The following is a 22,721-nucleotide window of genomic DNA, read 5'->3' as shown; positions in this document are numbered from 1 at the left end:
TCCCTCTGATATATATTTTCGAGTTGATCGATGGGGCACGCAATGTATCGATCGCCGATGAAAATTCCATCATTTTGTACCCGTTTAATGAAACCGATGAAAGAGTCGACTAATGAGATTTTTTTAAATTAATATTTGTGCTGATTATTTATCACTTTACGTCATTTGCAGTAGTTAACCCTTTTGTTCTCACTGTATAGCCACGTGTCTACGTATTATGAATTATAAAATAAAATATTGTTTATATTTTTATATTGTGAATATATGAGGGTTTTTCGGAAAGTTCCTTAAGTGACAATAAAAACATCAAATTTTTGAGTTCAAAATGCACTTAATTTTTAACATAATCCCCTTTGCACTCAATGCATTTGATCCAACGTTTTTCTAATGTAATTATGGCAGCATTATAGCTTAATTTATTCAACTCCTCAAAATAGTCATCTACAGCTTGGATTATCTCTTTATTTGATGCAAGACGTTTACCTCCAAGCCATTTTTTCATATTTGGAAACGGATGGAAGTCACACGGAGCCAAATCTGATGAATAAGATGGATGTAACAGCAATTTAAAACTTAATTCATGAAAAGAATTTGATTACTATTCGAATTTTAGTCCTTTCTATTTTTCTATAAAACACAACTTTTAAACGTTGTCAAACACTAACGACTTAATAGATCGACTTGAAATTTTTATGTCAATCTTACAAAGGATGAAACTATCCACTAAATTCAAAATTACATGAAAAATCATGGCATCTATGTATCGCTTAAGAAATTTTTTAAACAATCCTCGCATATTAATTTCTTATAGTTTTATATACATAGATGACTGCAAAGACTTTATAAATATATGTAAATATATAAAATAGCTTATATATAACAGCACGTATATATATATATATATATATATTTAAAAAATTCTCGATAACGTAGAGTATCATCATTTGTTGGATTTGTTGCAGTTATGGTTTGGTGTGATTTAAATTATAATATACACTTGCAATAAAAACGTAGACAAATAGTAAAGAAAATAGCAGTGAATATGTAGAAAATCCTTAAAATCCTTTTCAAAATGTCAAAATGTTTTTATGTATCACTTATTTGACATATAATCTGTACAAAAATACGAGTGAACATTTTTTGTACTTGTTAAACAATTTGAGAATGAAAGGGTAAAAGAGCTAGAAATGATGTAAACTTAAATTATAAGAAAATATCTGAAAAATGTAAAAAGTAGATTGTAAAAGAATATTGTGCAATATACTTGATGCTCATAAACTCACATAAACCTTATTAATTTGTTTGAGTTTTCAGAGAAGACAAATGGAAACATATCGTAGTCTAGATACTTGGGCGCGCTCCAAGAAATATGACTATGATGTAAATGTTCTTATTACAAATGGTAATAAGAATTACATTGAGAAAGCGAGCCGCGAGTACTATTCGATTCTTACCGAATTATTTCGTCGACACTTTACACGCGAACAATGTTTCGATATTCGTTACTGTATGGAAAATAACACATCGGCAACATTATTCAATATCATTCAATCCATATCATTAGTATCATTCAATGTCGTTTCAACATTAGACGTTAGGTAAGCGCTGTACGCGGATGGTTCTTATATAGAGATAGCTATATATATATATATGAAACACTTCTTGGCAAAGTGTATTGATTCAGTCAGTCCTTTTGTGAGCCTTGGTCCAGGCCCGTTCAGGATCTACAATGACCTATCTCATTCGCAGAGCTTTATTTGTTAGGCAGAGTTGTATCGCCGCTGTTGTCAATGTTATACTCGAAGTGGTGCAACTCTATCTCATCTGCGAAATCAGCCGTAGCGCTCTGCTACGAGATGCACGATTCTCCAGGTTGGCGCGTACCATAAAATTTGCCCAATCTGTACAGGGGGGCTGGTTGAGGGGGAGGGGAGGAGGGGGGGGACAAAGATACCCTGCCTGTGTGGTTGCGTGTGCAGACACTCCGTCACGGAGAATAAATATTATACGTATCGCGCAACGCGATTTTAGCTGCCGGCAGATAAATTGACGTATCACGCGCGAAGCGGCTGCCTGATCCCTTTTTCGATGCCGGGTTCCTTATACGTGCCCCGGTATGCGATTGGCCACGCTGTTACGAGAATGCTCCGAGATACATCATAGCGCGAGCGCATCTACTTACCGAACGCGAAACACCGCTCGTCGATTGTACACGCATGCGAGATCTTCTCAGGCGTGCGCTCGCGGTAAACACGTGCCATGCGCGGTAAACAGTTAATAAACAATCTGATGGTATTAACTGCAGGGAGCGTTATTAAAATAACATCGTTTTTCACGATGATGTGATTAGAACGGTAGCAATTACGTGATGGATGTATAGTTTACACGTTTGGATTTACAATGGCTGCTAGAAAGGGATGTTTTAGCTGTTTTCCGGTTAGTCTCTTTCATACAGCGAGATAACTTTTATTTTTAATTGAGATAAAAGCCGTCATTTATTATTAAAGTCTATTTTATTATATTTTTGTTGAAGTAAAATCCCGCAAATTAGCCGAATGATAAGATCGTCCTCATTTACTTTTTATATCAATTTTTTCATAAATCGTATACCATGATTTGCACAATATTTCGCGCGTAACACGTCGATCGAGAGCGTTGCATCTACCCCTTTGTGATTAATTGCTCCCGATGTCTTTGCTCTTCTCTTAACGTGAGATATATATTTATACTCGGCAACGTAACATCTTCGGTCCCGTGTAGCATCGGTTCATCATAATACCGTCAATTCCGCATAGCATCTCGATGCAACAATATTTCCGATTACGTGCAGCCGCTGGTTCGGTCTAACGCAAAAAAACTTACATAATTTCTTTTGTTTTCAATATTATGATATAGCAGTAAAACAGGAGCTTTAAATTAATCAAAGTATTAATAAAATATATTTTGACAATTTGAAATCTTTAGTAGGTATCAGAAACAATACTATCTGTAATACATTTATCTTGCGAAACTTATTGATTAAGGGTCCGTATCAATTATGATCATCGCTTTCGTTTTTCTGGGTAAGCGCTAACGGTTAATTTCCTTTTCATTCGAACAATATCATTATGGAAGAACACATTGTAGCACGGAAGGGATAAGACACCTTTCTTTTAATGATACGGTGCTCGCGAATTCATGAATTAAATAAGCACGCTATCCTTAGTGCCGCACACGTAATACAGAATCTAACGGATGATGATTAACGGATATTATTACTGTCATTATTACTGTGCTGTGTATACTTAAAAAGATCTTGCGGTAAGTACAATTTAAAATAACACCCGTACTGTCTGACTAATACGCACGTTGCGGTAGTTGTTATTTATAATCTGTTACCCATATCGCACATTAGCGATTGTGAAAATATCTGTGTACTCCACGCATTTGAATTTCTTATTCATACGACATTCGATTGACATGCTTGTCGAATGTATTAAAAATTAAATATTGCAATTTCCGATTGCCAATGCCTTGCCCTACACGGCTCGATGCCAAATTCGCTACGCGTCTTATAAAATTAAGTAAATTACTATTACAATATCGATATACAAATTGGTGAAGGTAACATTATCTAAATGTCATTGTATGGTAATGTAATTAAATCCGTAATGTCACAAAAATATAGCGACTTCTTTGTTTCTTATGTAATATCGTTGATCTATAATAAATCTCATCTATATATCTTTATACAGAATCTCATCTATATATCTTTTTAACATCAGAAAGCGACAGATGATATGCTGATACATCGCAAGTTATTTCTCGCATTAGAAAATATTAAATTTATATGATCATATTTTTATACTCTAAAATAAATTTTTTAAAATAATCTTTTGATTTTTTTTAAAATAATTTTTTAAGCATATCAATTTACCTACTTGCACGAGCTGTGAGTGATTGGTGAACTGATCACCGACAGCTTATAACTGCGCACCGCGAACTTCAAGTACCTTTTTCGATGACCTCGTAATTACAATGTAATGGTGGTACCTTTATGGTAGGTTGTTTCGGGATATTACTACAAATCAGATATGCATGCGGCCGGCAGTAATTTCGTCGAAATTGCGAATTTCGTCGGTGTGGTACCGAGTATTCCGAAAGGATACGTAATGACCTTTCGCTGCACGTTTTAACAATTTTGGGCGATTTTATGCGTTACGTAAGACATATATTATACGAGAATAAGGGCATTACAATAAGACACGATGCAGCACGCTACTTTAACATGAACTGAATTTGTAACTGTCAAATCTGTACGATATTACGTAACTTCTGGAAATTACTTTCTTTCAGAAACTTTTACAGAAGTTTGTTTTTTAAGACTCTTGATTACGATCCATTTTTTATTAAATTATTGATTAAGATCTTTGCTGTAGGTCGTAGGATATAGCCATCGTTCTTTCTTCCTCGGACAATTTGAGTAATGAAAACTGAAAATTCGGTACGTGCCGTAAGGTTAATCCAGACACATCGATCACCACATTAATCAGATGTTTCACAAACACTGTCGGATTCCGGCATCTGCGTGGGCCATCTTTCCATTCATCACGATCACCTCAGCCTATTTGTGCGCATTGCTTCGTTAACGACTTCACGCACACGAATGTTGAAGTAAGAGAGTTCAATCTCGTTATATCTCATACCGCCTAAGATCTAAGACGTATCGGCCTCGCAAAGAACGCAAATGTTACCCAAACGTGATTTACTATTATTTCTACCGTTTTACCATTGTTGTTAAAATACAAAAATTGCATAAATAATAAAGACGTAAACAAAGATTAGTGGAATAGAGAAATTGGAGAATTTTCTTTCATATATGTATTGTATCTGCGATTTGTGCTAAATCTAGATATTTGGATTTGATTTATGGACTGCATAGGATTGATTTTAATCAACGGATTTGACTTTTCGCTGGATAAACGCGCGCGATCGCGCGGCAACGCGCGATTTGTCAATACGCGGCGATCGGGGGTGCTTAATTGATCTCGGCATAATTGCTACTAATTATGGATCGGCACCGAGCGCGCCGCGGCATCGGCAGGTAGAGGCGCAGATAGGTGGCCACGTAACTCATCGCTGAGTGAAGGCTCGCGGATGCGCGCGGTTTGCCCTGTAATCGGGGATAAACGGGCATTACGCAATACTCCACGCGATCCGGAAGGCTCGTCGCATGTGCTACACGCGCGCGTTGTACACGTGTGTGCGTGGTTATTCTTCTGCCAGGCCTCCTTTTCTTCAGCCTGTGGCCGAGCTACATCAAGATCTGATGTGGCTCGGATACGTCACCTCTCAAGAAGCAGGATTCCACGTATGTGAAGTAAGTCTGGGTGGGGATCGGTGTCTAGATGCCGCGTGTAAAGGTGTCCGCAATATGAAACAGTAGTTCAACTCGATGTCTATTTTCGGGTCCATTATATAGGCTTACATTCATTTCTGTGCTCGAATGAGGCATTTCAGGGTCGTCGAGAAATTATTTGATATTGATACGATTTTTTTCTTACCGAGAGTTTTAAAACACAACAATAATTTTTTTTTTGAATGAGATTCTCTGAAAAAGTTTTTTCCAAAAATGATTTAAAAAGTACGATGAGAAAGTATCCAAATCTACACGCAACGAAAAGAAATTAGAGCAAAAATAAGAAACTATTAAACATTAATAAAAAATTATAATTATAAAAATAGCTTATGCGACTATATCTAAGTATTTGATTATGTACTATTAATTTTGAATTGACGTTAAATGATATATGGCTTTTCAGCACATTCTATACGATATGTAGTTTGAAAGAAATTTACTATCTTACCACACACACATACACACACACACACGCACGCACGCACGCAAATCTAAAGTTGTACAAAATAACCTTAAGACCAAGATGAGATATAAAAACTTAAAACTAATAATATTACAATTTGTGTAATTTAATTGTAGTTTTAAATTATAGTATTATTGCAGGCAATGTAAGAAATATCTTAAACAATATAAAAATAAACATTTATGTATACGTCGCGATTTTAGTAAACTCAAATAAATTACATTACGATATTGTAAGTTTTTGTATTCTCTTATTCGATTGTATAAAGATTCAGAAGTACATAAAGAGTTAATGCCATGGACCGCTTCCTTCATTACGTACGACTCTCGACATAGGAGTCAATTAGAAGGGAAGAGATTCCGAGCTGAGAAATATGTTATTGGAGCAATCGCGGGCATTAAAGATGAAATCAAACAGGAATCCCCTAACGAAGCGTTTCTTAATCGGTCTGAGGATTCACGCGAGTCGCACTTAGGCAAAAATGCACCCAGTGACTTTCTCCAGAGAGGACTAGTAAACACGGTCGGAATACCCGGCTCGTTCGTTCGCGGCCGAACTCGTAAATCTTGCGAACTTGTTTTCACGCGTACGCGATTGTCCTAGATATTTCGTCTCTATTCGGTTCGCCTTAAATTTGTAATAGCCCGGATCTATGGACATTCGCGTTCGTCTCAAATTTGTAATAGCCCGAATAAGGACATCCGCGTGCCCGCGATTATTTTTGCCTTCCTTATGTTCGAATGACATCGTCATATTTTAGAACATGACGAATCCGCAGAATGCTCTAAAAATGGATATCTATTCTTACAGAAAACATTTTAAGGAATTTTTAGACGGCCAAATTTTAGTTTTTGTTTGTATCTATCTATTTATCTATTTTTTGTTATTTTATTAGAAATATTATTAATATTAATATCAAGAAAACTTTTATTTTATTAATATTTAATATTAATAGAGTAATAGAGAATTTTTTTTATTTTAATTTTTATTTATAGATGTTTTATAATCTTATATATATCTTATTTTGCAAAATTGTCTTATTTTAATTTTTATTATATATATATTATAAATTTTTTATTTGGACATAATTTTATTTTAATATAATTACGATATATTTATGTTACACACATGTATTATTTGCAGCAATGATGAAATAGCTGCAGGGATAGCTTAAAGATTAGATACGTTATTGCGATTAATATGAATACTAAATTAATGTTCCAAACCTTTACTTAAAGTAATCTCATATGCAGATTAAATGAACTGATTTTGCGAAATTATCTTATATTTCTACTATGTTATTAACATGATATGATCATATAGAATAATGGCACAGATACTTTTATAATTTGTAATGTGTATTTGCGATTTAATGAAATTTGCAGTATGCAATTTAGATGTTACACATTGGAGAAAGTTTATCTCCATGGACGTGCAAACTTCCTGATGACATAATACAAAACAGCAGCATCTCTTGACGACGTACTTACCGAGTATTCCAGGCGCTGAACTTGACATAATAAGAAAAAAGCCACAGCTTATACTTTTTTTCTTACGCAAATAATTACCCGTTATATACTACGAAGCACTTTTTAACCAAAGGAATTATAAACCATAGTTGGAATTTAAGATAATTTTGTTAACATATAAATTTGGTAAATAATAAAAACATCGTTATTTTATATCCTTGGAGAGTATATTTTCTTAAATGCAGCTAAAGAATATTGTATGAACTTCTTGTACACAAACGGCACAATTCGCTTGAGAGAGAAAAGCAGCTAATATATAAGCCTCGAGAGTAACTGTGAATCACGGGAAAGAGTTTTATCTCATCTCTTCTATATGAGAAACATAAGACGAATATGGGGCGCTCGTCTCTATTTTCTCCGAGATTACCTACGAGATGCGAAATAAACACAGGGTGAATGCAGTAGGGTTGAATAATCAAGATGCTCCCGCATCAACTGTATAATTATAACGGAAGTGTGATGCCTGTCACACATTAGTTGATGTCGCAATATTTTGATCACGTATATGTGCTTGCCGCCATGACTTTTCACGTAAGAGAATGACGAAATTGTCAAAGATATGTGCGATTGGTAATAATAACAGAAAGCCCGAATATAAAACGCAATTCTTCTTCACTGTGTTAAGCTAAGGTTCGATGGTGTTATACAAATAAGAAATTTTTATGAAAAAATGTCTTTATTGGAAAAAAGACTGCGCTCACAAGCAAGGGATCGGTATATCCTATATAATACTTTCTTATATGTTTTAATGGAAAGCAGGACCGTATGTGGGTGACGGTGCTCCCGGGTAATTCCTCCCACCGAAATTGTTATAACTGCTGTCTAGGGAGTTAGCGCCAAACTGGTAGTTGTTGGCGTTGTTGTAGTGTCCACCGCCCTGTGGGTAGTTGTAACCGCCCTGATTACCTGTTGATATAAAACATCGAGAGATAATGTAACTATGTGTACGAGGTAGCTCTAACAATAATAAACATTATTCAGAATGTTTGAAAAAACGAAATATTAACATATTCAAATAATTTTGTTTCGGTATATTTCTACGTGCAATATCTCGTAAAGAAAATCGCTTTTTGATAATCCTCTCTTAATATTTTTATTCGTAGAGTGACGGAAAAAAATATAATTAAAATTAAAATTATTATTATTATTATTTTGAATTAAAATTAGTTCATGCGAAAATGCATTCTATACAAAAGTACAAGCAAGTCGTCTGAATTGCTAAAATTATAAATCCCTTTTATTGCTAATAAAATTAATTTTACGATTTATATTGATTAGATATTTTTTCATACAGTTTGGTGAATATTATTTGTCGTCTAAAAGTACTTTTTAAATATCCTGTAGATCACGTATGATGTAGTATGCTTGAAGGAGCTACGAGCTAAAATGTTAAACGTTCTGTTCTACACGTACCTCCGGTAAATCCGCCTCCGCCGCCGATTTGATTTCCCTGGTAGCCGAAACCTTGACCAGCGTTATATCCGGTGTTGTACTGGTCCGGATAAGTCGCGGTACCCTCGTACCTAACATCGGCGTGAAAACCGGTCCTCCAGTCGGCGGTGTAAGTGACAATCTGCGTCCTACCGTCCGGAAGCTGCACTCTGTACTCGCCGCGAACGGTCTCGCCGTCGCTCGTCTCTTGCCTACCGAAATCATTTCCGGTAGCCTGATCCTTCACGGAATAGCCGAACTCGTAGGCCTTGGGCTGAAGCAAAATACAAATAATCGCGGATCCCTTTTCTTTCTTTTATCTCTTCATAGAAGATGGTAGAGAAAACATAGAGAGAGACAGAGAGAGTGAGAGTGAGAGGTAGGGGAAGAATAAAGAACCGCAAGATGTAAAAGTGATAAATGAGATAAATGAGAAAAGGTGATAAGTGAAAAAATAACACGAATGGATGCACATTATTAATGCGGCAATGACGCAACCACCCTAGTCGGGACGACAAGCTTTCCTTCCTTCGTCCCGGCAAAGTAGAGCGGACGACGATGCTGAAGAGAAGCCGTCGCGCCGCGCCGCGCGATTTAATCTGGCTCATGGCACACACAACCATCACCACGCTACTATCCCAGCAGCGGGGCTCGCTCGCCGACGGGCAGATCCGCGCAAGATGCGAGAACGCGCATCTCTCGCGAGCGCGCTCAGATCCCTGGGACGATTAGCTAACCAGCAATAACGATTTACCGTGAATTATGCCCGCGGTCGCGGTTCACCCTATTAATATTGTTACATCATCCCCGGTTTGCGCCACACTCTCGCTCTCGGACTCGAATTTGTAGCATCGCGAGACACTTGAACGCGATGCGTCGATCCTCGATTAACGTAATCGCGTTCAAACAAAATGTGCGAGTATGGGTAGCAAGCTAATAGAAGAACGCGTATAGGCGTCTTTCGATCATAGATTTTTAATCCAATTGATTGCGAGATATATTGTGCAAAGCAATGTTTTGCTTTTACGATGAAGAGAGAGAGAGAGAGGTACGATGATTCTTTCTTCTAATTAAGTTGTGAGAACGGCAAGAAATTTAATTTTTTAATTGCCATTCCATTGTAATTGTACTTTTTTAAATATAATTGATGAGTTTGTTTCAATAATTAAATCACTTCAATTTATATATGTGAGATAAAAAATTGAAAGAATTTGTAAAAATAAAAGTTTTAATTTTTAATAATTAAGATATTTTAAAACAAGGGAATTCTTAACTATATGCAAGTTGATATTGTTGGCTGGTAATATTGCATATTGCACGTGTCACGATTATCACTTTTATATCAATTTTAAATTAATTGATTTAATTTATAAGTATATCAATCACCAAACAATCCTCTCTTTCGGCGATGATTACTAATAAACGTCTCGCTGTGAGAAATGGTGTAGTGTCAATTTGAGATAATTGCAGGGTATAGATATCTTATGATGATATCAGCCGCAAATCGTGAGAGATTATAAAAGATAAAAGAGACATCTCGATCATGATATAACGTTAAGTATCTCTCAGGATCCATCGTCCTACTCATTACCTATAAAAAATCGTGAGGTCATTCAGAAAATAGAGTTAGTTCAAGCGCAGAGCGCACTCCCTCGGACGAGGTTTACGTAATGAGGTCAGGCCATTCTTTATTCAAAGAGTTCAATGTTATTTTCAAGACATGACCGAATCTAGATCTGAAATGTTCAACTTTGACCGCGGGAGTGCCACGCGTTTTCGCAAGAGCTGTCAGAATAATTGACGATACGTATTGTACATACATTAGGAGCAAGGACCCAGATTTAGAAAGCAACACTGAATTCTCCGAACAAAAGAGCGTCTGTCTTGATTACGTAATAGGCTTTTTCCCTTAATGTTTCGGATTATGCAATTCTCAAAATCATCGGCGAAATATCGAGACCTATCATGAGTCATCTTGAACTCGCAAATCGAAATCGCAAAAAGTCGTCGACGATTATAAAAAGTAGTAAAAATGTTTCTCTCGTCACGCTAATTGATACTAATTATTTTGCATTATTTTATAAATGATTTTTCAATAAAAGAATGCATCGCTTAATTACTTAACAAGCGTCTGGCTTAATTATGCTCACACAATTTGCTGCCTGATTTCGCAAAACGTGTTGCACCAGCTATTGAAGTAATCATCGAATGAAGATCAAAGATGATAGGCCGAGATTCGATCCCACGTTGTGTCAGATCGTATTGCATAAATTTTTAATCGAGCAATTACAATATCTCGTCCCTGTAAAACTTCTATAAACTAGTTCTACTTTTTTTTTACATTTCACTAGTACGTTTATATTGCATTGTTGCCAAATAATTGAACTTTGCAGCATTACTCATTTCATTTGAAATTACTTCAAGAGAATCGCTTAATAATTACAACTATTTCATATCGGATGTTTAAAAGAAGAAATTGTTAATAAGCACAGGGTTATAATTATTGTCAAGAAAATATTAATTCTTATTTCGAGAGAAGAAGCTAGCAAGTGTGTAAAAAAACAACAAAGTTATGATGGAAACATATTGAGACATAGGATACATTGTCTTCGTGTGTGCAATTTCATTGGAGTTTGCTTAGACACAGATATGTATTACAAATACCTCATTATCTGTATAATCTTGATTATCGTGCCCACCATAATGGCCCCCAAATCCGTTCCCACCACCTTGTGCCCCATGATGACCTCCACCTGCGTAATTTCCGGGGACGCCGTACTGATTGCTGAGGGGTGGTTCGCAGAGCACGATGCCGATGCTCGCCATTAGGGCGAACAGCACCTGTGTATAAAAATAATTACTAGATTAATAAAGGCGCATAAACATAAATTATGTGAATATAAAAATATATTTTATAAGTATTTAATTTTACTAATGAGAGATAAATGTTTGAATCTGTTCGAGGAGAATAATTCTATTTATTAAATATCCAATTCTGCCTAGAGTGATAAATATTAAAAACAAAAATCAACATCGGTTATTTCTGTTTAACATCATATATATCGGCACAAAGTAGTTAGGACTGTTATTTGTGTATCAAGTTTCTTTGCGTATTATAAAAGTAATAAGTTTCCAAAAAACAAAACTTTTTGAAAATCTCAAAATTTACAGGTTTCTATATATTGATTTTTTTATTAGATTGTTTATAGCGTTTATTGTTTTTGAATATTAAGTAATGTAAATGATCTGAATTAAAGTAATCGTGGGAACAAAAGAAATTTATCTTCGCAATGCATGCAGGTGCAGGCATCTACACGTAGATATTAACACGTATAATGTTCTCACATGCTATGTTAAACATAGAGCGAGGTAATACGCGGGTTCGAACAAAAAGAGGGTTTAAACAGGACTGTCAGCGGAACGCTAATTAGTTCCTAAAATATTTCCGATGACTTCCCAGGGATGCTTTCCATACGTCAGATGAGAACGTCAGATGATCAACAACGCGCACTCGTTGCGTAGGCGGGAAATTAGACTCATGTGCCTCTATCTTTTCTTCTCTCGTTTCTGCCGTATCGTGAGAAGGTGCACGATATTACATCACCGGCACTTTAAAAACTGACGCAAGACTAAACATAACGGTAAAGGAATCAGCGAGCTCTTAGGCACGTAATCCGTGACTTTTCCGCGGGAAAATGTCTTTCATACGCATGATTTTTCAGATAATTAAGTAGCTGCTGTAGTACACTAATGTCTGAGTATAAATGAAGATAAAATCTCGCGTGGGCATAAATTAGTTTCGTCGAATGTTGCAACGGTTGATTAAGCCGACACTTATAAAGGAGCGGCAATTATTCCGTTTATGCATTGTATTATATGTATTTTTTAATAATACGTTTTATATATATATATATATATTTTTTTTTTAATTTAAAATAATCGAATTACAAAAAATATATATATATTTTGTATACATAATATACATATAATCAATTAAATGTAATATACGGAATTTGATATATCCACGAGATGTAAAAATCTTTATAGTAGTTAAAATTCTACAAACCAACACCTTTCAAAAAAATTTAATAATAAAAACCTGAATCAACGGTTTTTATCCTATGTTAATCAATTAACTAAATATCTCTGCTTTAGTAAATATATTAGTGTATAATGATGGTGTGCATTAGCATAATTATAACGTATTAATCACAATGCATCTCAATGTACTTATGTATATATGCAACGTATGTGTACGAGTATGCAAATTAAAGTATTGTCCTAATAATAATAGTGTTAGTGAGTACATCACTACTAATATTTGTTGAGAAGTATAATATATGAAAGATATCAATCTTTTTCTCTTCAAGAGATATTCTCGTTTTAACGCTTCTTTATTTTTTGTATTATTATTAATCTAATTGTTGTTTTACATAAATTGTTTTTGTATGTATAAATTTGTATCGATTTTTTGTACTAAATTGCAGACATAGATATAATAAATGAAGAAAATACTTTTAAACTTATTTTGTTCACAACATATGTTTTGTTTTGTTCAATCTTTAATAAAATATATATTTTACACCATTATTATAATTTTTCTTAAAAGTTTATGTTAATTTTTTTCTGAACATTTTCAAAGCTTTAAATTAATGTCATGTGTATATTATTTTTCCATATTTCAATATTTTACAAATTTACACATCTCTCTCTCTCTCTTTCTCTCTTTCTTTCTCTCGTTTCCCAACTACACGTACATACAAAATATTAATATTTGAATTCATATATATAATCATTAATATTAATGCCACTTTCAATTTTTAATGTGAAACAAAGGAAAAGCAATAAAAGAGAAGCAAAGCAAAGAAATACAATAGAATGTACATACGCGATGCTAAACGCACTAAACGCTAAAGATATCAGATACATATCTTCAGAAAAATGTGCGTTTGACAATTGGTATTATATAGTCGATGTAAAAAGAAATCCTTTACAGCGTTACTTTAATAAACTCTACGCTGTAAAACAACTTTTCAAATTTTATTTTATAAACTTAGAATACTTTCAACATTAAGTAAAGAGGAGTATACTTAGAAGACGATAGGTATACTCTAGTATTATATACAATTTACTCAATAAATAGTAATAACAGACAATAGGTGAGAAATTAATTATATAAGTTTTCAAAAGAATTCAGCTTTGTATTGTTACAATTATATCCTTTCTTAATCTTTGTAGTACCTAATTTCTCACGCAATTAGTAATAAGACATTCACCTTGCTTGACTTTCCTACGCAGTACATATCCTTTCCTCTCTCTTTTAATTTTTAATTTAGACTTTAATCTTAATTAACAATTAATTTTATATAAATTAGAAACTTACATCACTTAAGTACATAGTTCTAGTATTAAAAGCTTTATGAAACAAGCTCAGATATAAGAACCCAATGCCAACCTAATCAACCGCATGCGTTTACCCAATACCAGATACCAACAATTAATACTGATATAATTTCGCTGATCAATTTCATTATTTAAATACCAAATACATGCAACAATAATTTTTACAGTTACCCGCGAATAAATAAAATACGATATTCGACACAAATTCCTTTTCACGCGTACTTACGAAATTGAACTCAGCGAAATTATATTGATATTAATCCTTGCCAGAGACTCACGGCGGATCGTCATCTCTCGCTTGGCGATCACACTTAGGACGCGGGGGAACCCCCGGAAGCACACCCGCGACCACACGGCGGAGCCAAAAGTTTCCCCGACAGAAAGATAAAGAGCTCAACTGAGATAACCGATCGATTTTATCGTATCACGAGTCTGCACCTTTCTCGCGCGACGCATTTACCTGACGCACTATCAAATCCATGCTCGGGGAACGACGGAGCTCGCGGGGGTGGGTGGTGGTGGTGCGGGATACGACGCTTCGAATACCGTGCGAAGTTGAAGAAGAGCACACTGGACTGAATGCTGAAATATGGTGACGTTTCGGCGCGCATACCGGTGCTTATATAGAGAGCCCTCTTTCTCTCTCTCCCTTTCTCGTCTCTCCGCTTCCACGGAGAAGATCCGTTTCCTGTCGCCGCGGCCGCCGCGGCCGCCGCCGCCGCCACCGTCGGGGGAGGCAAGCCGACGAGGGATTCGTTCGAGCGGCAGCGATAGGCAGAGTATAAGAGACGGCGGCCGCATCTACTCCAGTTCACATAGGGAGGCCGCCGTGTGGAAAGCCCGCGCTTTATTTCCCATTGTTCTCTCGGCCGCCTCGCGCGCGATTTCGGGCCCCAGGAGAGCGAGCCTAGACGAACGGGGAGCAGAGCGAATTCGAGTCGAATCGCGTCTACGCCGCGCGCGGAGAAAGCTGATTGCTTCATCGCGTGGGACAGCCCGCGGCGCGGCGCGGCGCGCCGCTGCTCGCCTTCTTCGAGCGGACTAATTAGGCAATTGAGTCTTAATTAAGTGGCAGGACCAACGGACGCGAACGCGCGAGTCCACGAGTGGGTCCACGGGAACGAGCTCGTTAGCTACCGAGACAGGATCCGACGCACAGGATCCCTGAAAAGGACGCGACGTTGAAAGGGGGGGAGGGCAGTTACACAGAAGGCACTCAGAGAAGGATGTTGAGCTGTACATATAGTTGTATCAATTATCATTAATATTATAAAGACGGTCTAAAATCGATATTAATTGAGAACTGATGCAATCGAATGTATGAATGCAAATCTTAAATTAATGAGATTAATTAAAGATATATCTTCATGGATCGTTTAGACTAATATTTCAAATTTGAGAGATCTGTCATATTTTCTACAATTCATAATTTATAAATGGCCTTTGATTCTTTTAAGTATAAGAACTCGTAATTAATTTTTAATTATTAACTCGAATAGCTATCGAGTCGTCAGATAAAAGTGACTTATTTTAAATACATTATTTAATAAAATTGTGCAATTAAAATTAATAATTTTCCAGTCGTGCGTGCGTGCTGTTTACTAAATTATATGGAAATAGTTAATTTAATAGCTACTGTAGCGGAGTTAAACTGTCAAGTTTAAACTGATTTGAGTGATCGCGGAGATTTTAATCCGCGAACAATCGTAGATACACGCGCGTAGATTCAAGCAGCGCGTATATGTAAACGCCCCTGAATCAGAATTACGACGAAGAGGCAGGCACAGCAGGCGCGAGTAACATCGCTCCCGTTTAGAGGATTGCGCAATCGGGGGCTTAATTATGCGGGATCCTCACAGCGTGCCCGCTCGCCTCCGTAAATCCTGCCTTTCGATCCTCTTTGTACGCGTCGTCACCGCGCGCGCGCACGAGGAAGGGCACACGCTCATCTGGAGCATTACTAACGACGCTCTCTCTCACCTTTCATGCTTCTATTTCTTTTGTGAATACGCACGCGGATCCGCGCGTGTCCTTGAAAGATCTCCGCAATGTACGCAAGCGAGACCGGAGGGGTGTCATCATCCTCGTAATATTAATATGCCTGCACCGGCGTGCACCGACAACCGTAACGATATGCTAATGCCGCAATGTAGCTCGTTACGTCAAGCAGTTAGAACCGCGTAAGACCCAAACGGCGGACTAATCCTTTCGCTTACTGCGGATCCAATTATGGACATTACTTTATCTTCTCACGTAACATTAACAGAAATATATAAGAAAGATGCATATATAGGATGCACGGTAGCTGAGTTCGACAAGGAAGAAGCCCGAAGAAAGGAATAACTATGGCATTTCTTTCTTATGTATGATATTTCTTGTGTTCAATAGAATTATGACTTTAGAAATGTTCTACATGTCGCAATCGTAAGAAATTCGAAGCTGAAGTTGTAAAGAAAGGCTATTTTAATGTGATTTATCTTGCTACCATATGTTACATATGACGTGCTAAAAAGATTTACTTATTCGTTCAGGATTAAATAGATTAATGGAACTGTCAATTTTTGAAAGAATTCAATGTGTGAAAATTAAAATTAATAAGATTTGTGTCAAATATTGAATTTATTATTAATCTTAATTTCTATGAAAACAAATTTTATGAGAAATTGAAAGTTTTAACGGTATATTTAATTTTGAATAGAATAAAATGTTTAGCATACAGGTATAGCATAATAAGTTGAAGTAACCCTTTTGTGCAATATTAATTTCAAGTCAAACTTTCGAGATTATAATTTGTAGAGTATTTAAAAAATCATAATTAATATATGCAGTTACTAAAAAACCTATTAAAATGTGACTAATGTTTTTCTTTGGTTTAAAAAAAGTTATCTTTTGTTTAACTGTATGATAAGTTTATTTGGTGACCACGCCGATATTTATCAAAAACTGAATTCCTTCTTCGACCAAAATTCCTTAATCGCACTGTAATTCTTTCGCTATATTCGACCACTTGCAATGTTCTGAGATCAGATTAAAATTAAGATTTTGTTAACATAAAACTTACTCAACATTAATTGAATAATAATAATAAGAAAGACTCAATGTATCTGGAATTTTTTATGTGTTCATTTTTTATTGCAATATCTAAATTGAATTGTATAATATTATAGTTTATAGTATAGAGAGTATAAACCACCGTTTGCGTTTAATGAAGGATGACAGAAATATTGCGACGAGACTACCCAGACGAATCGTCATTCTTTACATGCGATACGGTCTCAGTAGAAGTTTATTTCTTTTTAATGACACACACCGCTCGTCTCGACAGTTCCGTTCGCGAATTATCCCACAATTTTGTCAACGAGTTGACGTTTCCGGAATCGTGCTTAAGTCGGCTCTGTAAACGCACTTACCGTTAGTAGAAGCGATATCACAAAAAAGTACATTATTTTGCATTGTGTGAGATACACATTTGGAATCTTCAAACGAATGAAGAACAAAGAAATTTACGAGTAAATTTGACTAATTAAAATGCTCATCGAACTTTCGCTTTTAAAATTTCATGAAAAAATGACGAAATTAATACATGCAAATTAATACTAAAAAATATTATTTTAATTACAAATTATAATTGTAAACATTCTACATTATTATTAAATACGTAATGTATTACATTATTAATTTTTATACATTATTATTATTATATGTGATAGATCATTATTATTACTGTAACACAGGACTACGTATACCGTGCGTGCAACACGACAATCATCTTCAACGACTGTCGGGAGCTGACAGAGGGGTACCTGTGCAGGCACTTAAACTCAAGTGAGACTTTCCTAAGTGATGCGTTTCACGCGTTGCTTGCTTTCTACGGTAAAGCCGCAAAGCCACCGGCATAGGAATGCCGCGCGGTGATACAATCTGATTTAAATTTGACGCTATTTGCTCTTCTTACCTATGATTACCTAACGGCGGATAATTCCGTTTCGCAATCCAGCGCCGGCGGTCACGCAATCTCTCCCTCATCATCAGCGTCCTCACCATCGGCTAGATCGCTGCATGGAATCCCACCACTGTGCGCATAACGACGAGCTCGAATGATGATTGCCGGTTCATGCCGGATGACTTGCGAAAAGGCGCGGATGAGTAGCTTCGCCCGTCATTAGAATCGAGGGAGTGCCCTGTGAAAATCGCTCGATGATTCCCCCGAAATCAAAACCCCTAGAAATTAGATTTTTATTTCTGGCACAAACTTTTATACATGATTGATTACAATGATTGCTTTGTAAACTCATATATACGGGTGGAATAATAATTCTTCAATAATGCTAGAAATGTATTTTAGATATTAAATGACAGCGAGAGAACGAGAGAAAGAGAGGAGAAGAGTTATTCTCACTAAATTATTTAATTAATAACAAGTTTGACATTTTCAAAATTTTCTCGTTGATTTTTATTTTATTTTATTCGACATACCATTTAGAGAACAGATACTTCGAGCATTCCGATTACGTTGTGATGGTAGTATACCATCTCGGTATACCATCAGCAACGCAGATTATTCAGTAGCCCGGTAATGACGGTATGATATATTTACATTTTATGGAGAGTTAGAGAGATATTTCCATGGAAAATGATATCGGAATGAGTATCAAATGTGCGGTTTGCATACATTCGACGTATGTACGCGGAAAATTGATTTGTGTTAATTTTGACGTTCCATTCGCGAGCCTATTTATATACGACGTAGAAATATCTGGTTGTATCTTCATACAAGCGTGAAACATTTCACACGACTTGTTAACGTTTAACGTGTAGATTATTAAAACGTCACGCTACGTTAATTACTATTTGTCAGACTTTTTAACGAGTCAAACTGCAAGCTGTAATTTGCGAGTACTGCGGTATTACGGAAAATCGCGCCATGGCTCGCTGAGCGATACGCAACGATGCTCTCGGAGATATACAGAGTGTGTTACCAAATTTTATTGCAGATAGAAAATGTAGTTTAGCTAGGTGAATGTGAAACATAATGAAATTGGGTAATGTGAGAAGGAAGACATAAACTCAACTTCGTTGTTATTCGCACCGCAAATATTACGCTTATTCCGCTTGCAAAGTATCTCTTTAAATTTAAATAGATAATAGATACAGATACATCACGTACATTTTTAATTTAACATTTTCTTGATATTATGTCAATTATAAAAAATAATTAATATGAGAACAAATCATCCTTACCAAATATCAAGATAACAATGCTATAGCTCTATCTTGTTATTTTTAACACGATACAAGTTTGTAAAAATATTTCGTAAGATAAATTTTATTCATTTTTTTATCCATAATTATCTATGTCGATAATTCAGTTCTCTGAGCCTCATAATATGCCTCGTTATGTATGCTATCTACTGCGGGCATAATATCCATTAATGATAACATAAGATTTGTAAATTTGCATGCAGATGAAGTTTGGAGCGTTTATTAAAAAAAATTAAAAAATGGTTTAATTAAAATAAATGATAAAAAAATATATTTATATAAAAAACTATAAAATTATAACATAAAAACCAATTTAAAAGTAATAAACAAATAACGAAACATAAAAAAGAGCAGAATAAAAAGAATAAAAAGAACAAAAACGTTGATTCCTGTGATTTGTGGTAAAATATACAAGTGTAAAAACAATCTAAGATTTTTGACTGTAAGAATAAAATAGTTTGTTAATAGTCGAGGTCTCTAAAAGATTTTTTATACATTTATATCAAATTTAAATGTATATAAATGAGTTTTATTATCTTGTCAGAAAATATTTTAAAATTCTTGAAAACAATAGTAGATGAATAGAGAATATTTAAAAAAATTTTGATACATTTTTATAAAGTGCTTTTAAAACCAGGATTGAAATAATTGCTAAGCAACATGCGCTACGTGTTTATTTTATCGAATCGATTGTTTAAGTATAGACGCGACTGATTTTACGTCGTTACAGTCTTTCTTTTTCTGCGGGTTCATTTGGAAACACTTCCAGAGCCTGATCCTTTCATCGGCACCGGCACTAAGCACCGTAGTTCCGTCCGGCGACATGGCTAAATGCAATACACGACTGGTGTGTCTGGTAAGTTCCGCGAGCTTCGTCATCATTGGGTATTTCCAGATTGTCAGCTGATTTTGTGCATATCCGTGTCCAGAAACGATCTCTTTGTAGTTCGTAGACCACAACAAAGCGCAGACCTGAGACTTGGTGTCTATCGTATTCAAACAGCTACCTGTTATAAACAAAAAAGTCGAATAACTTGTTACAATCTTTATTTCATTCTCACTACTAATTGTTATATTTATTTCTTATTACTACGTTAAATTTAGTATGCTTTATTATAATTTACAAATCGCCAAATCCGGTAACTTGCCTACGTTGCAATTCCAAAACCTAATGGTACGATCGGCGGTACCGCCACCGCTCGCGAGGACATTATTTTGCCAAGGGCACCAAGCGAGCGCTTTTACGGCAGCTTGATGATGACTGAACGAATAAATAGGTTGTGTCTGAGAGTGCCTTTGTCCGGTGATCGACGACCAGATTTGTAGCATGTCGTCGTTGCCGCCACTCGCCAGATACTGCCCATCGGGCGACCACTTCAAGCCGCACACTTCTCGAGCGTGTGCGTTTATAGTCGCGATCAAATGATCCCGTTCCCTGATGTCGTGATGCACTATTTTACCAGACCTTTGAAACAATTACAATAATTTAACTTTAGTCCTAATCTTAAATCTATCTCACGCTTTTATTTTCGGTTTTAATATCGGTTATAGTTTATTTACATTTTAATAATCGGAGTTTCCTAAAATTTTCAATGAATGTACTTAATTTTGAATTATTATTACATTCATTAATTTAATCAATAGCTCTACAAAATTATTTTTTATAAAGATTAATTAATTTCTTTTAGAAGTTATGGACAACCCAGTACTACCTGCAACCGCTTGATAGTATATGGGAATTCCAGGAGAGAGAACCGACTCTGGCTACATGTCCGTTCATGACGCGCATTATCTTCATCGAATTGCAATCCCACAATTCTGTATTTCCTTTTGTGGTACCCACTGCCAAATATGGTCTTTCTTCCTGAATCCACGCGACGGAACACACGTAATCGTTCGCCTCCAATTCAAATAGGTGCTCTGTAGTATCAGTTCCGGCGTTCCATAAGTAAACGTTAGCGTCTAACGCCACGGCCAGGATATTATTGTTCGACCAATCCACCAAGTTTAGATCTGTAAATATCATATATTTCTACTCATACGTCCTTTCGCGTCTTTCAGAGAGGAGAAACGCAAGAGAGCAGGTCGCTTACAATAATTATTGATAATTTCGGGCGCGTCCAATATTCTGTATGGGGACTGCGGTATGTATCTCGTGGAACCTCTGACGCTAGCCGGCGTCTTAGTTTGACTGTACAGGACCTTGAGGGGATTCTGATATCCCTTCGACGGCGCTGGTGCTTTAATCTGATAAGACAAAACCCTCGTATTGTTTATGTCGCCACCGTGAAGATTCTCTCCTATGAGACGCTGCATCTCCCGTTTCATAGGGCACGTTCTGTCGGCTCGGTCTCTATCTTGTTCGGCATTCTGTTGCTGAAGAATCTGAAGTAGAAAAAGAGCAATGTATAAATATAGTGTGAAATTATAACATACTGAGATAATTTCAAACTTTGTTACGAAAATGATACTCACTTTGAAGTGACTTAATTCAAAATTAGTTGTGGCTCTCGACGGGATGAATCTGTCACCTGTGAGAGGCAATTGAAATTTCGTTTTTTTCAGCAACGTATAAACATGAGGCATCTTATTTGGCGATTTCTTGGTGCATTTGGAGGGAGTTTTCTTAGTTTTGCAGTCGCTCCTCTTTATCGGGGTCTTCCCCGATGTACTGCTGGCGAAAGAGCAGCCCGTAACTTTCTTCGACGAGTTCAAGCTGATATTCACGCTGAAATGGTGGAAGGCAATTCGTGTTAGGCAAAGCCGATGTATCTGCACGCGAATTCGATGAATTCGCTCGACGTTTAAGAGTCATGTAAATGGAGTTATCAATTGAATTAGATTACCGATAAAATCCCCGACGAAATTCAAGACAGTTACCTCAAATTCGACGCCTCCATGCATTTCGTTTGTCATTGCGGGACCGCGCCTTTGATCGCGTCGTCCATGCGGGTCAGATTATCAAGCTTCTTCATGAATCTCAAGTGTGACATGACGGGTGAATAGCGCGTGTTCTCGGGGCGCACGACCGGCCGCTGGAAAAGCTCTGAAATACGCGGTCCGAGAATGAGAATCGATGGACGAACGTCGAGCGCGTCGGCGAGAGACAGTCAACGCGGCCGAGAAATAACCGGCTGAAAGTGTAGAAACACAAATTCTATCGACCCAGCTGTCGATGCCTATTAGGATACGTGGGATACGCGTCGATCAGCGTGCCAATACTGCCACGCCAATG

The 22,721-nt window shown here is 36.3% G+C and overlaps 2 protein-coding genes across 4 annotated transcripts; both read right to left on the bottom strand.

Moving 5' to 3' along the window:
* Positions 1-7,972: 7,972 nt before the first annotated feature.
* LOC139811636 (uncharacterized) lies at positions 7,973-18,490 on the bottom strand. 3 transcript variants are annotated; one of them, XM_071775954.1, is made up of 4 exons: positions 18,180-18,490; positions 11,486-11,662; positions 8,804-9,095; positions 7,978-8,296 (listed from the first exon to the last, which is right to left on the bottom strand). In XM_071775954.1, exons 2-4 carry the CDS (start codon positions 11,645-11,647, stop codon positions 8,136-8,138), a joined length of 615 nt encoding a protein of 204 aa, XP_071632055.1. In that variant the 5' UTR covers positions 11,648-11,662; positions 18,180-18,490; the 3' UTR covers positions 7,978-8,135. The 3 variants fall into 3 exon arrangements, with proteins under 3 accessions (XP_071632056.1, XP_071632055.1, XP_071632054.1); XM_071775953.1 differs by lacking the exon at positions 18,180-18,490 and adding an exon at positions 14,685-14,834 and having other exon boundaries at positions 7,980-8,296; XM_071775955.1 differs by lacking the exons at positions 11,486-11,662; positions 18,180-18,490 and adding an exon at positions 9,295-9,897 and having other exon boundaries at positions 7,973-8,296.
* Positions 18,491-19,952: 1,462 nt separating this feature from the next.
* LOC139811524 (cell division cycle protein 20 homolog) lies at positions 19,953-22,676 on the bottom strand. The gene is made up of 6 exons (XM_071775790.1): positions 22,367-22,676; positions 21,962-22,214; positions 21,580-21,871; positions 21,199-21,499; positions 20,631-20,951; positions 19,953-20,489 (listed from the first exon to the last, which is right to left on the bottom strand). Exons 1-6 carry the CDS (start codon positions 22,384-22,386, stop codon positions 20,165-20,167), a joined length of 1,512 nt encoding a protein of 503 aa, XP_071631891.1. The 5' UTR covers positions 22,387-22,676; the 3' UTR covers positions 19,953-20,164.
* Between the last annotated feature and the right edge of the window lie 45 nt (positions 22,677-22,721).

Source organism: Temnothorax longispinosus, chromosome 4, assembly GCF_030848805.1.
Source record: "Temnothorax longispinosus isolate EJ_2023e chromosome 4, Tlon_JGU_v1, whole genome shotgun sequence".
NCBI classification, from domain to species: Eukaryota; Metazoa; Arthropoda; class Insecta; order Hymenoptera; family Formicidae; genus Temnothorax; species Temnothorax longispinosus.
Note: the sequence above shows the minus strand (reverse complement) of the source record. Positions and strands in the feature narration are given on the sequence as shown.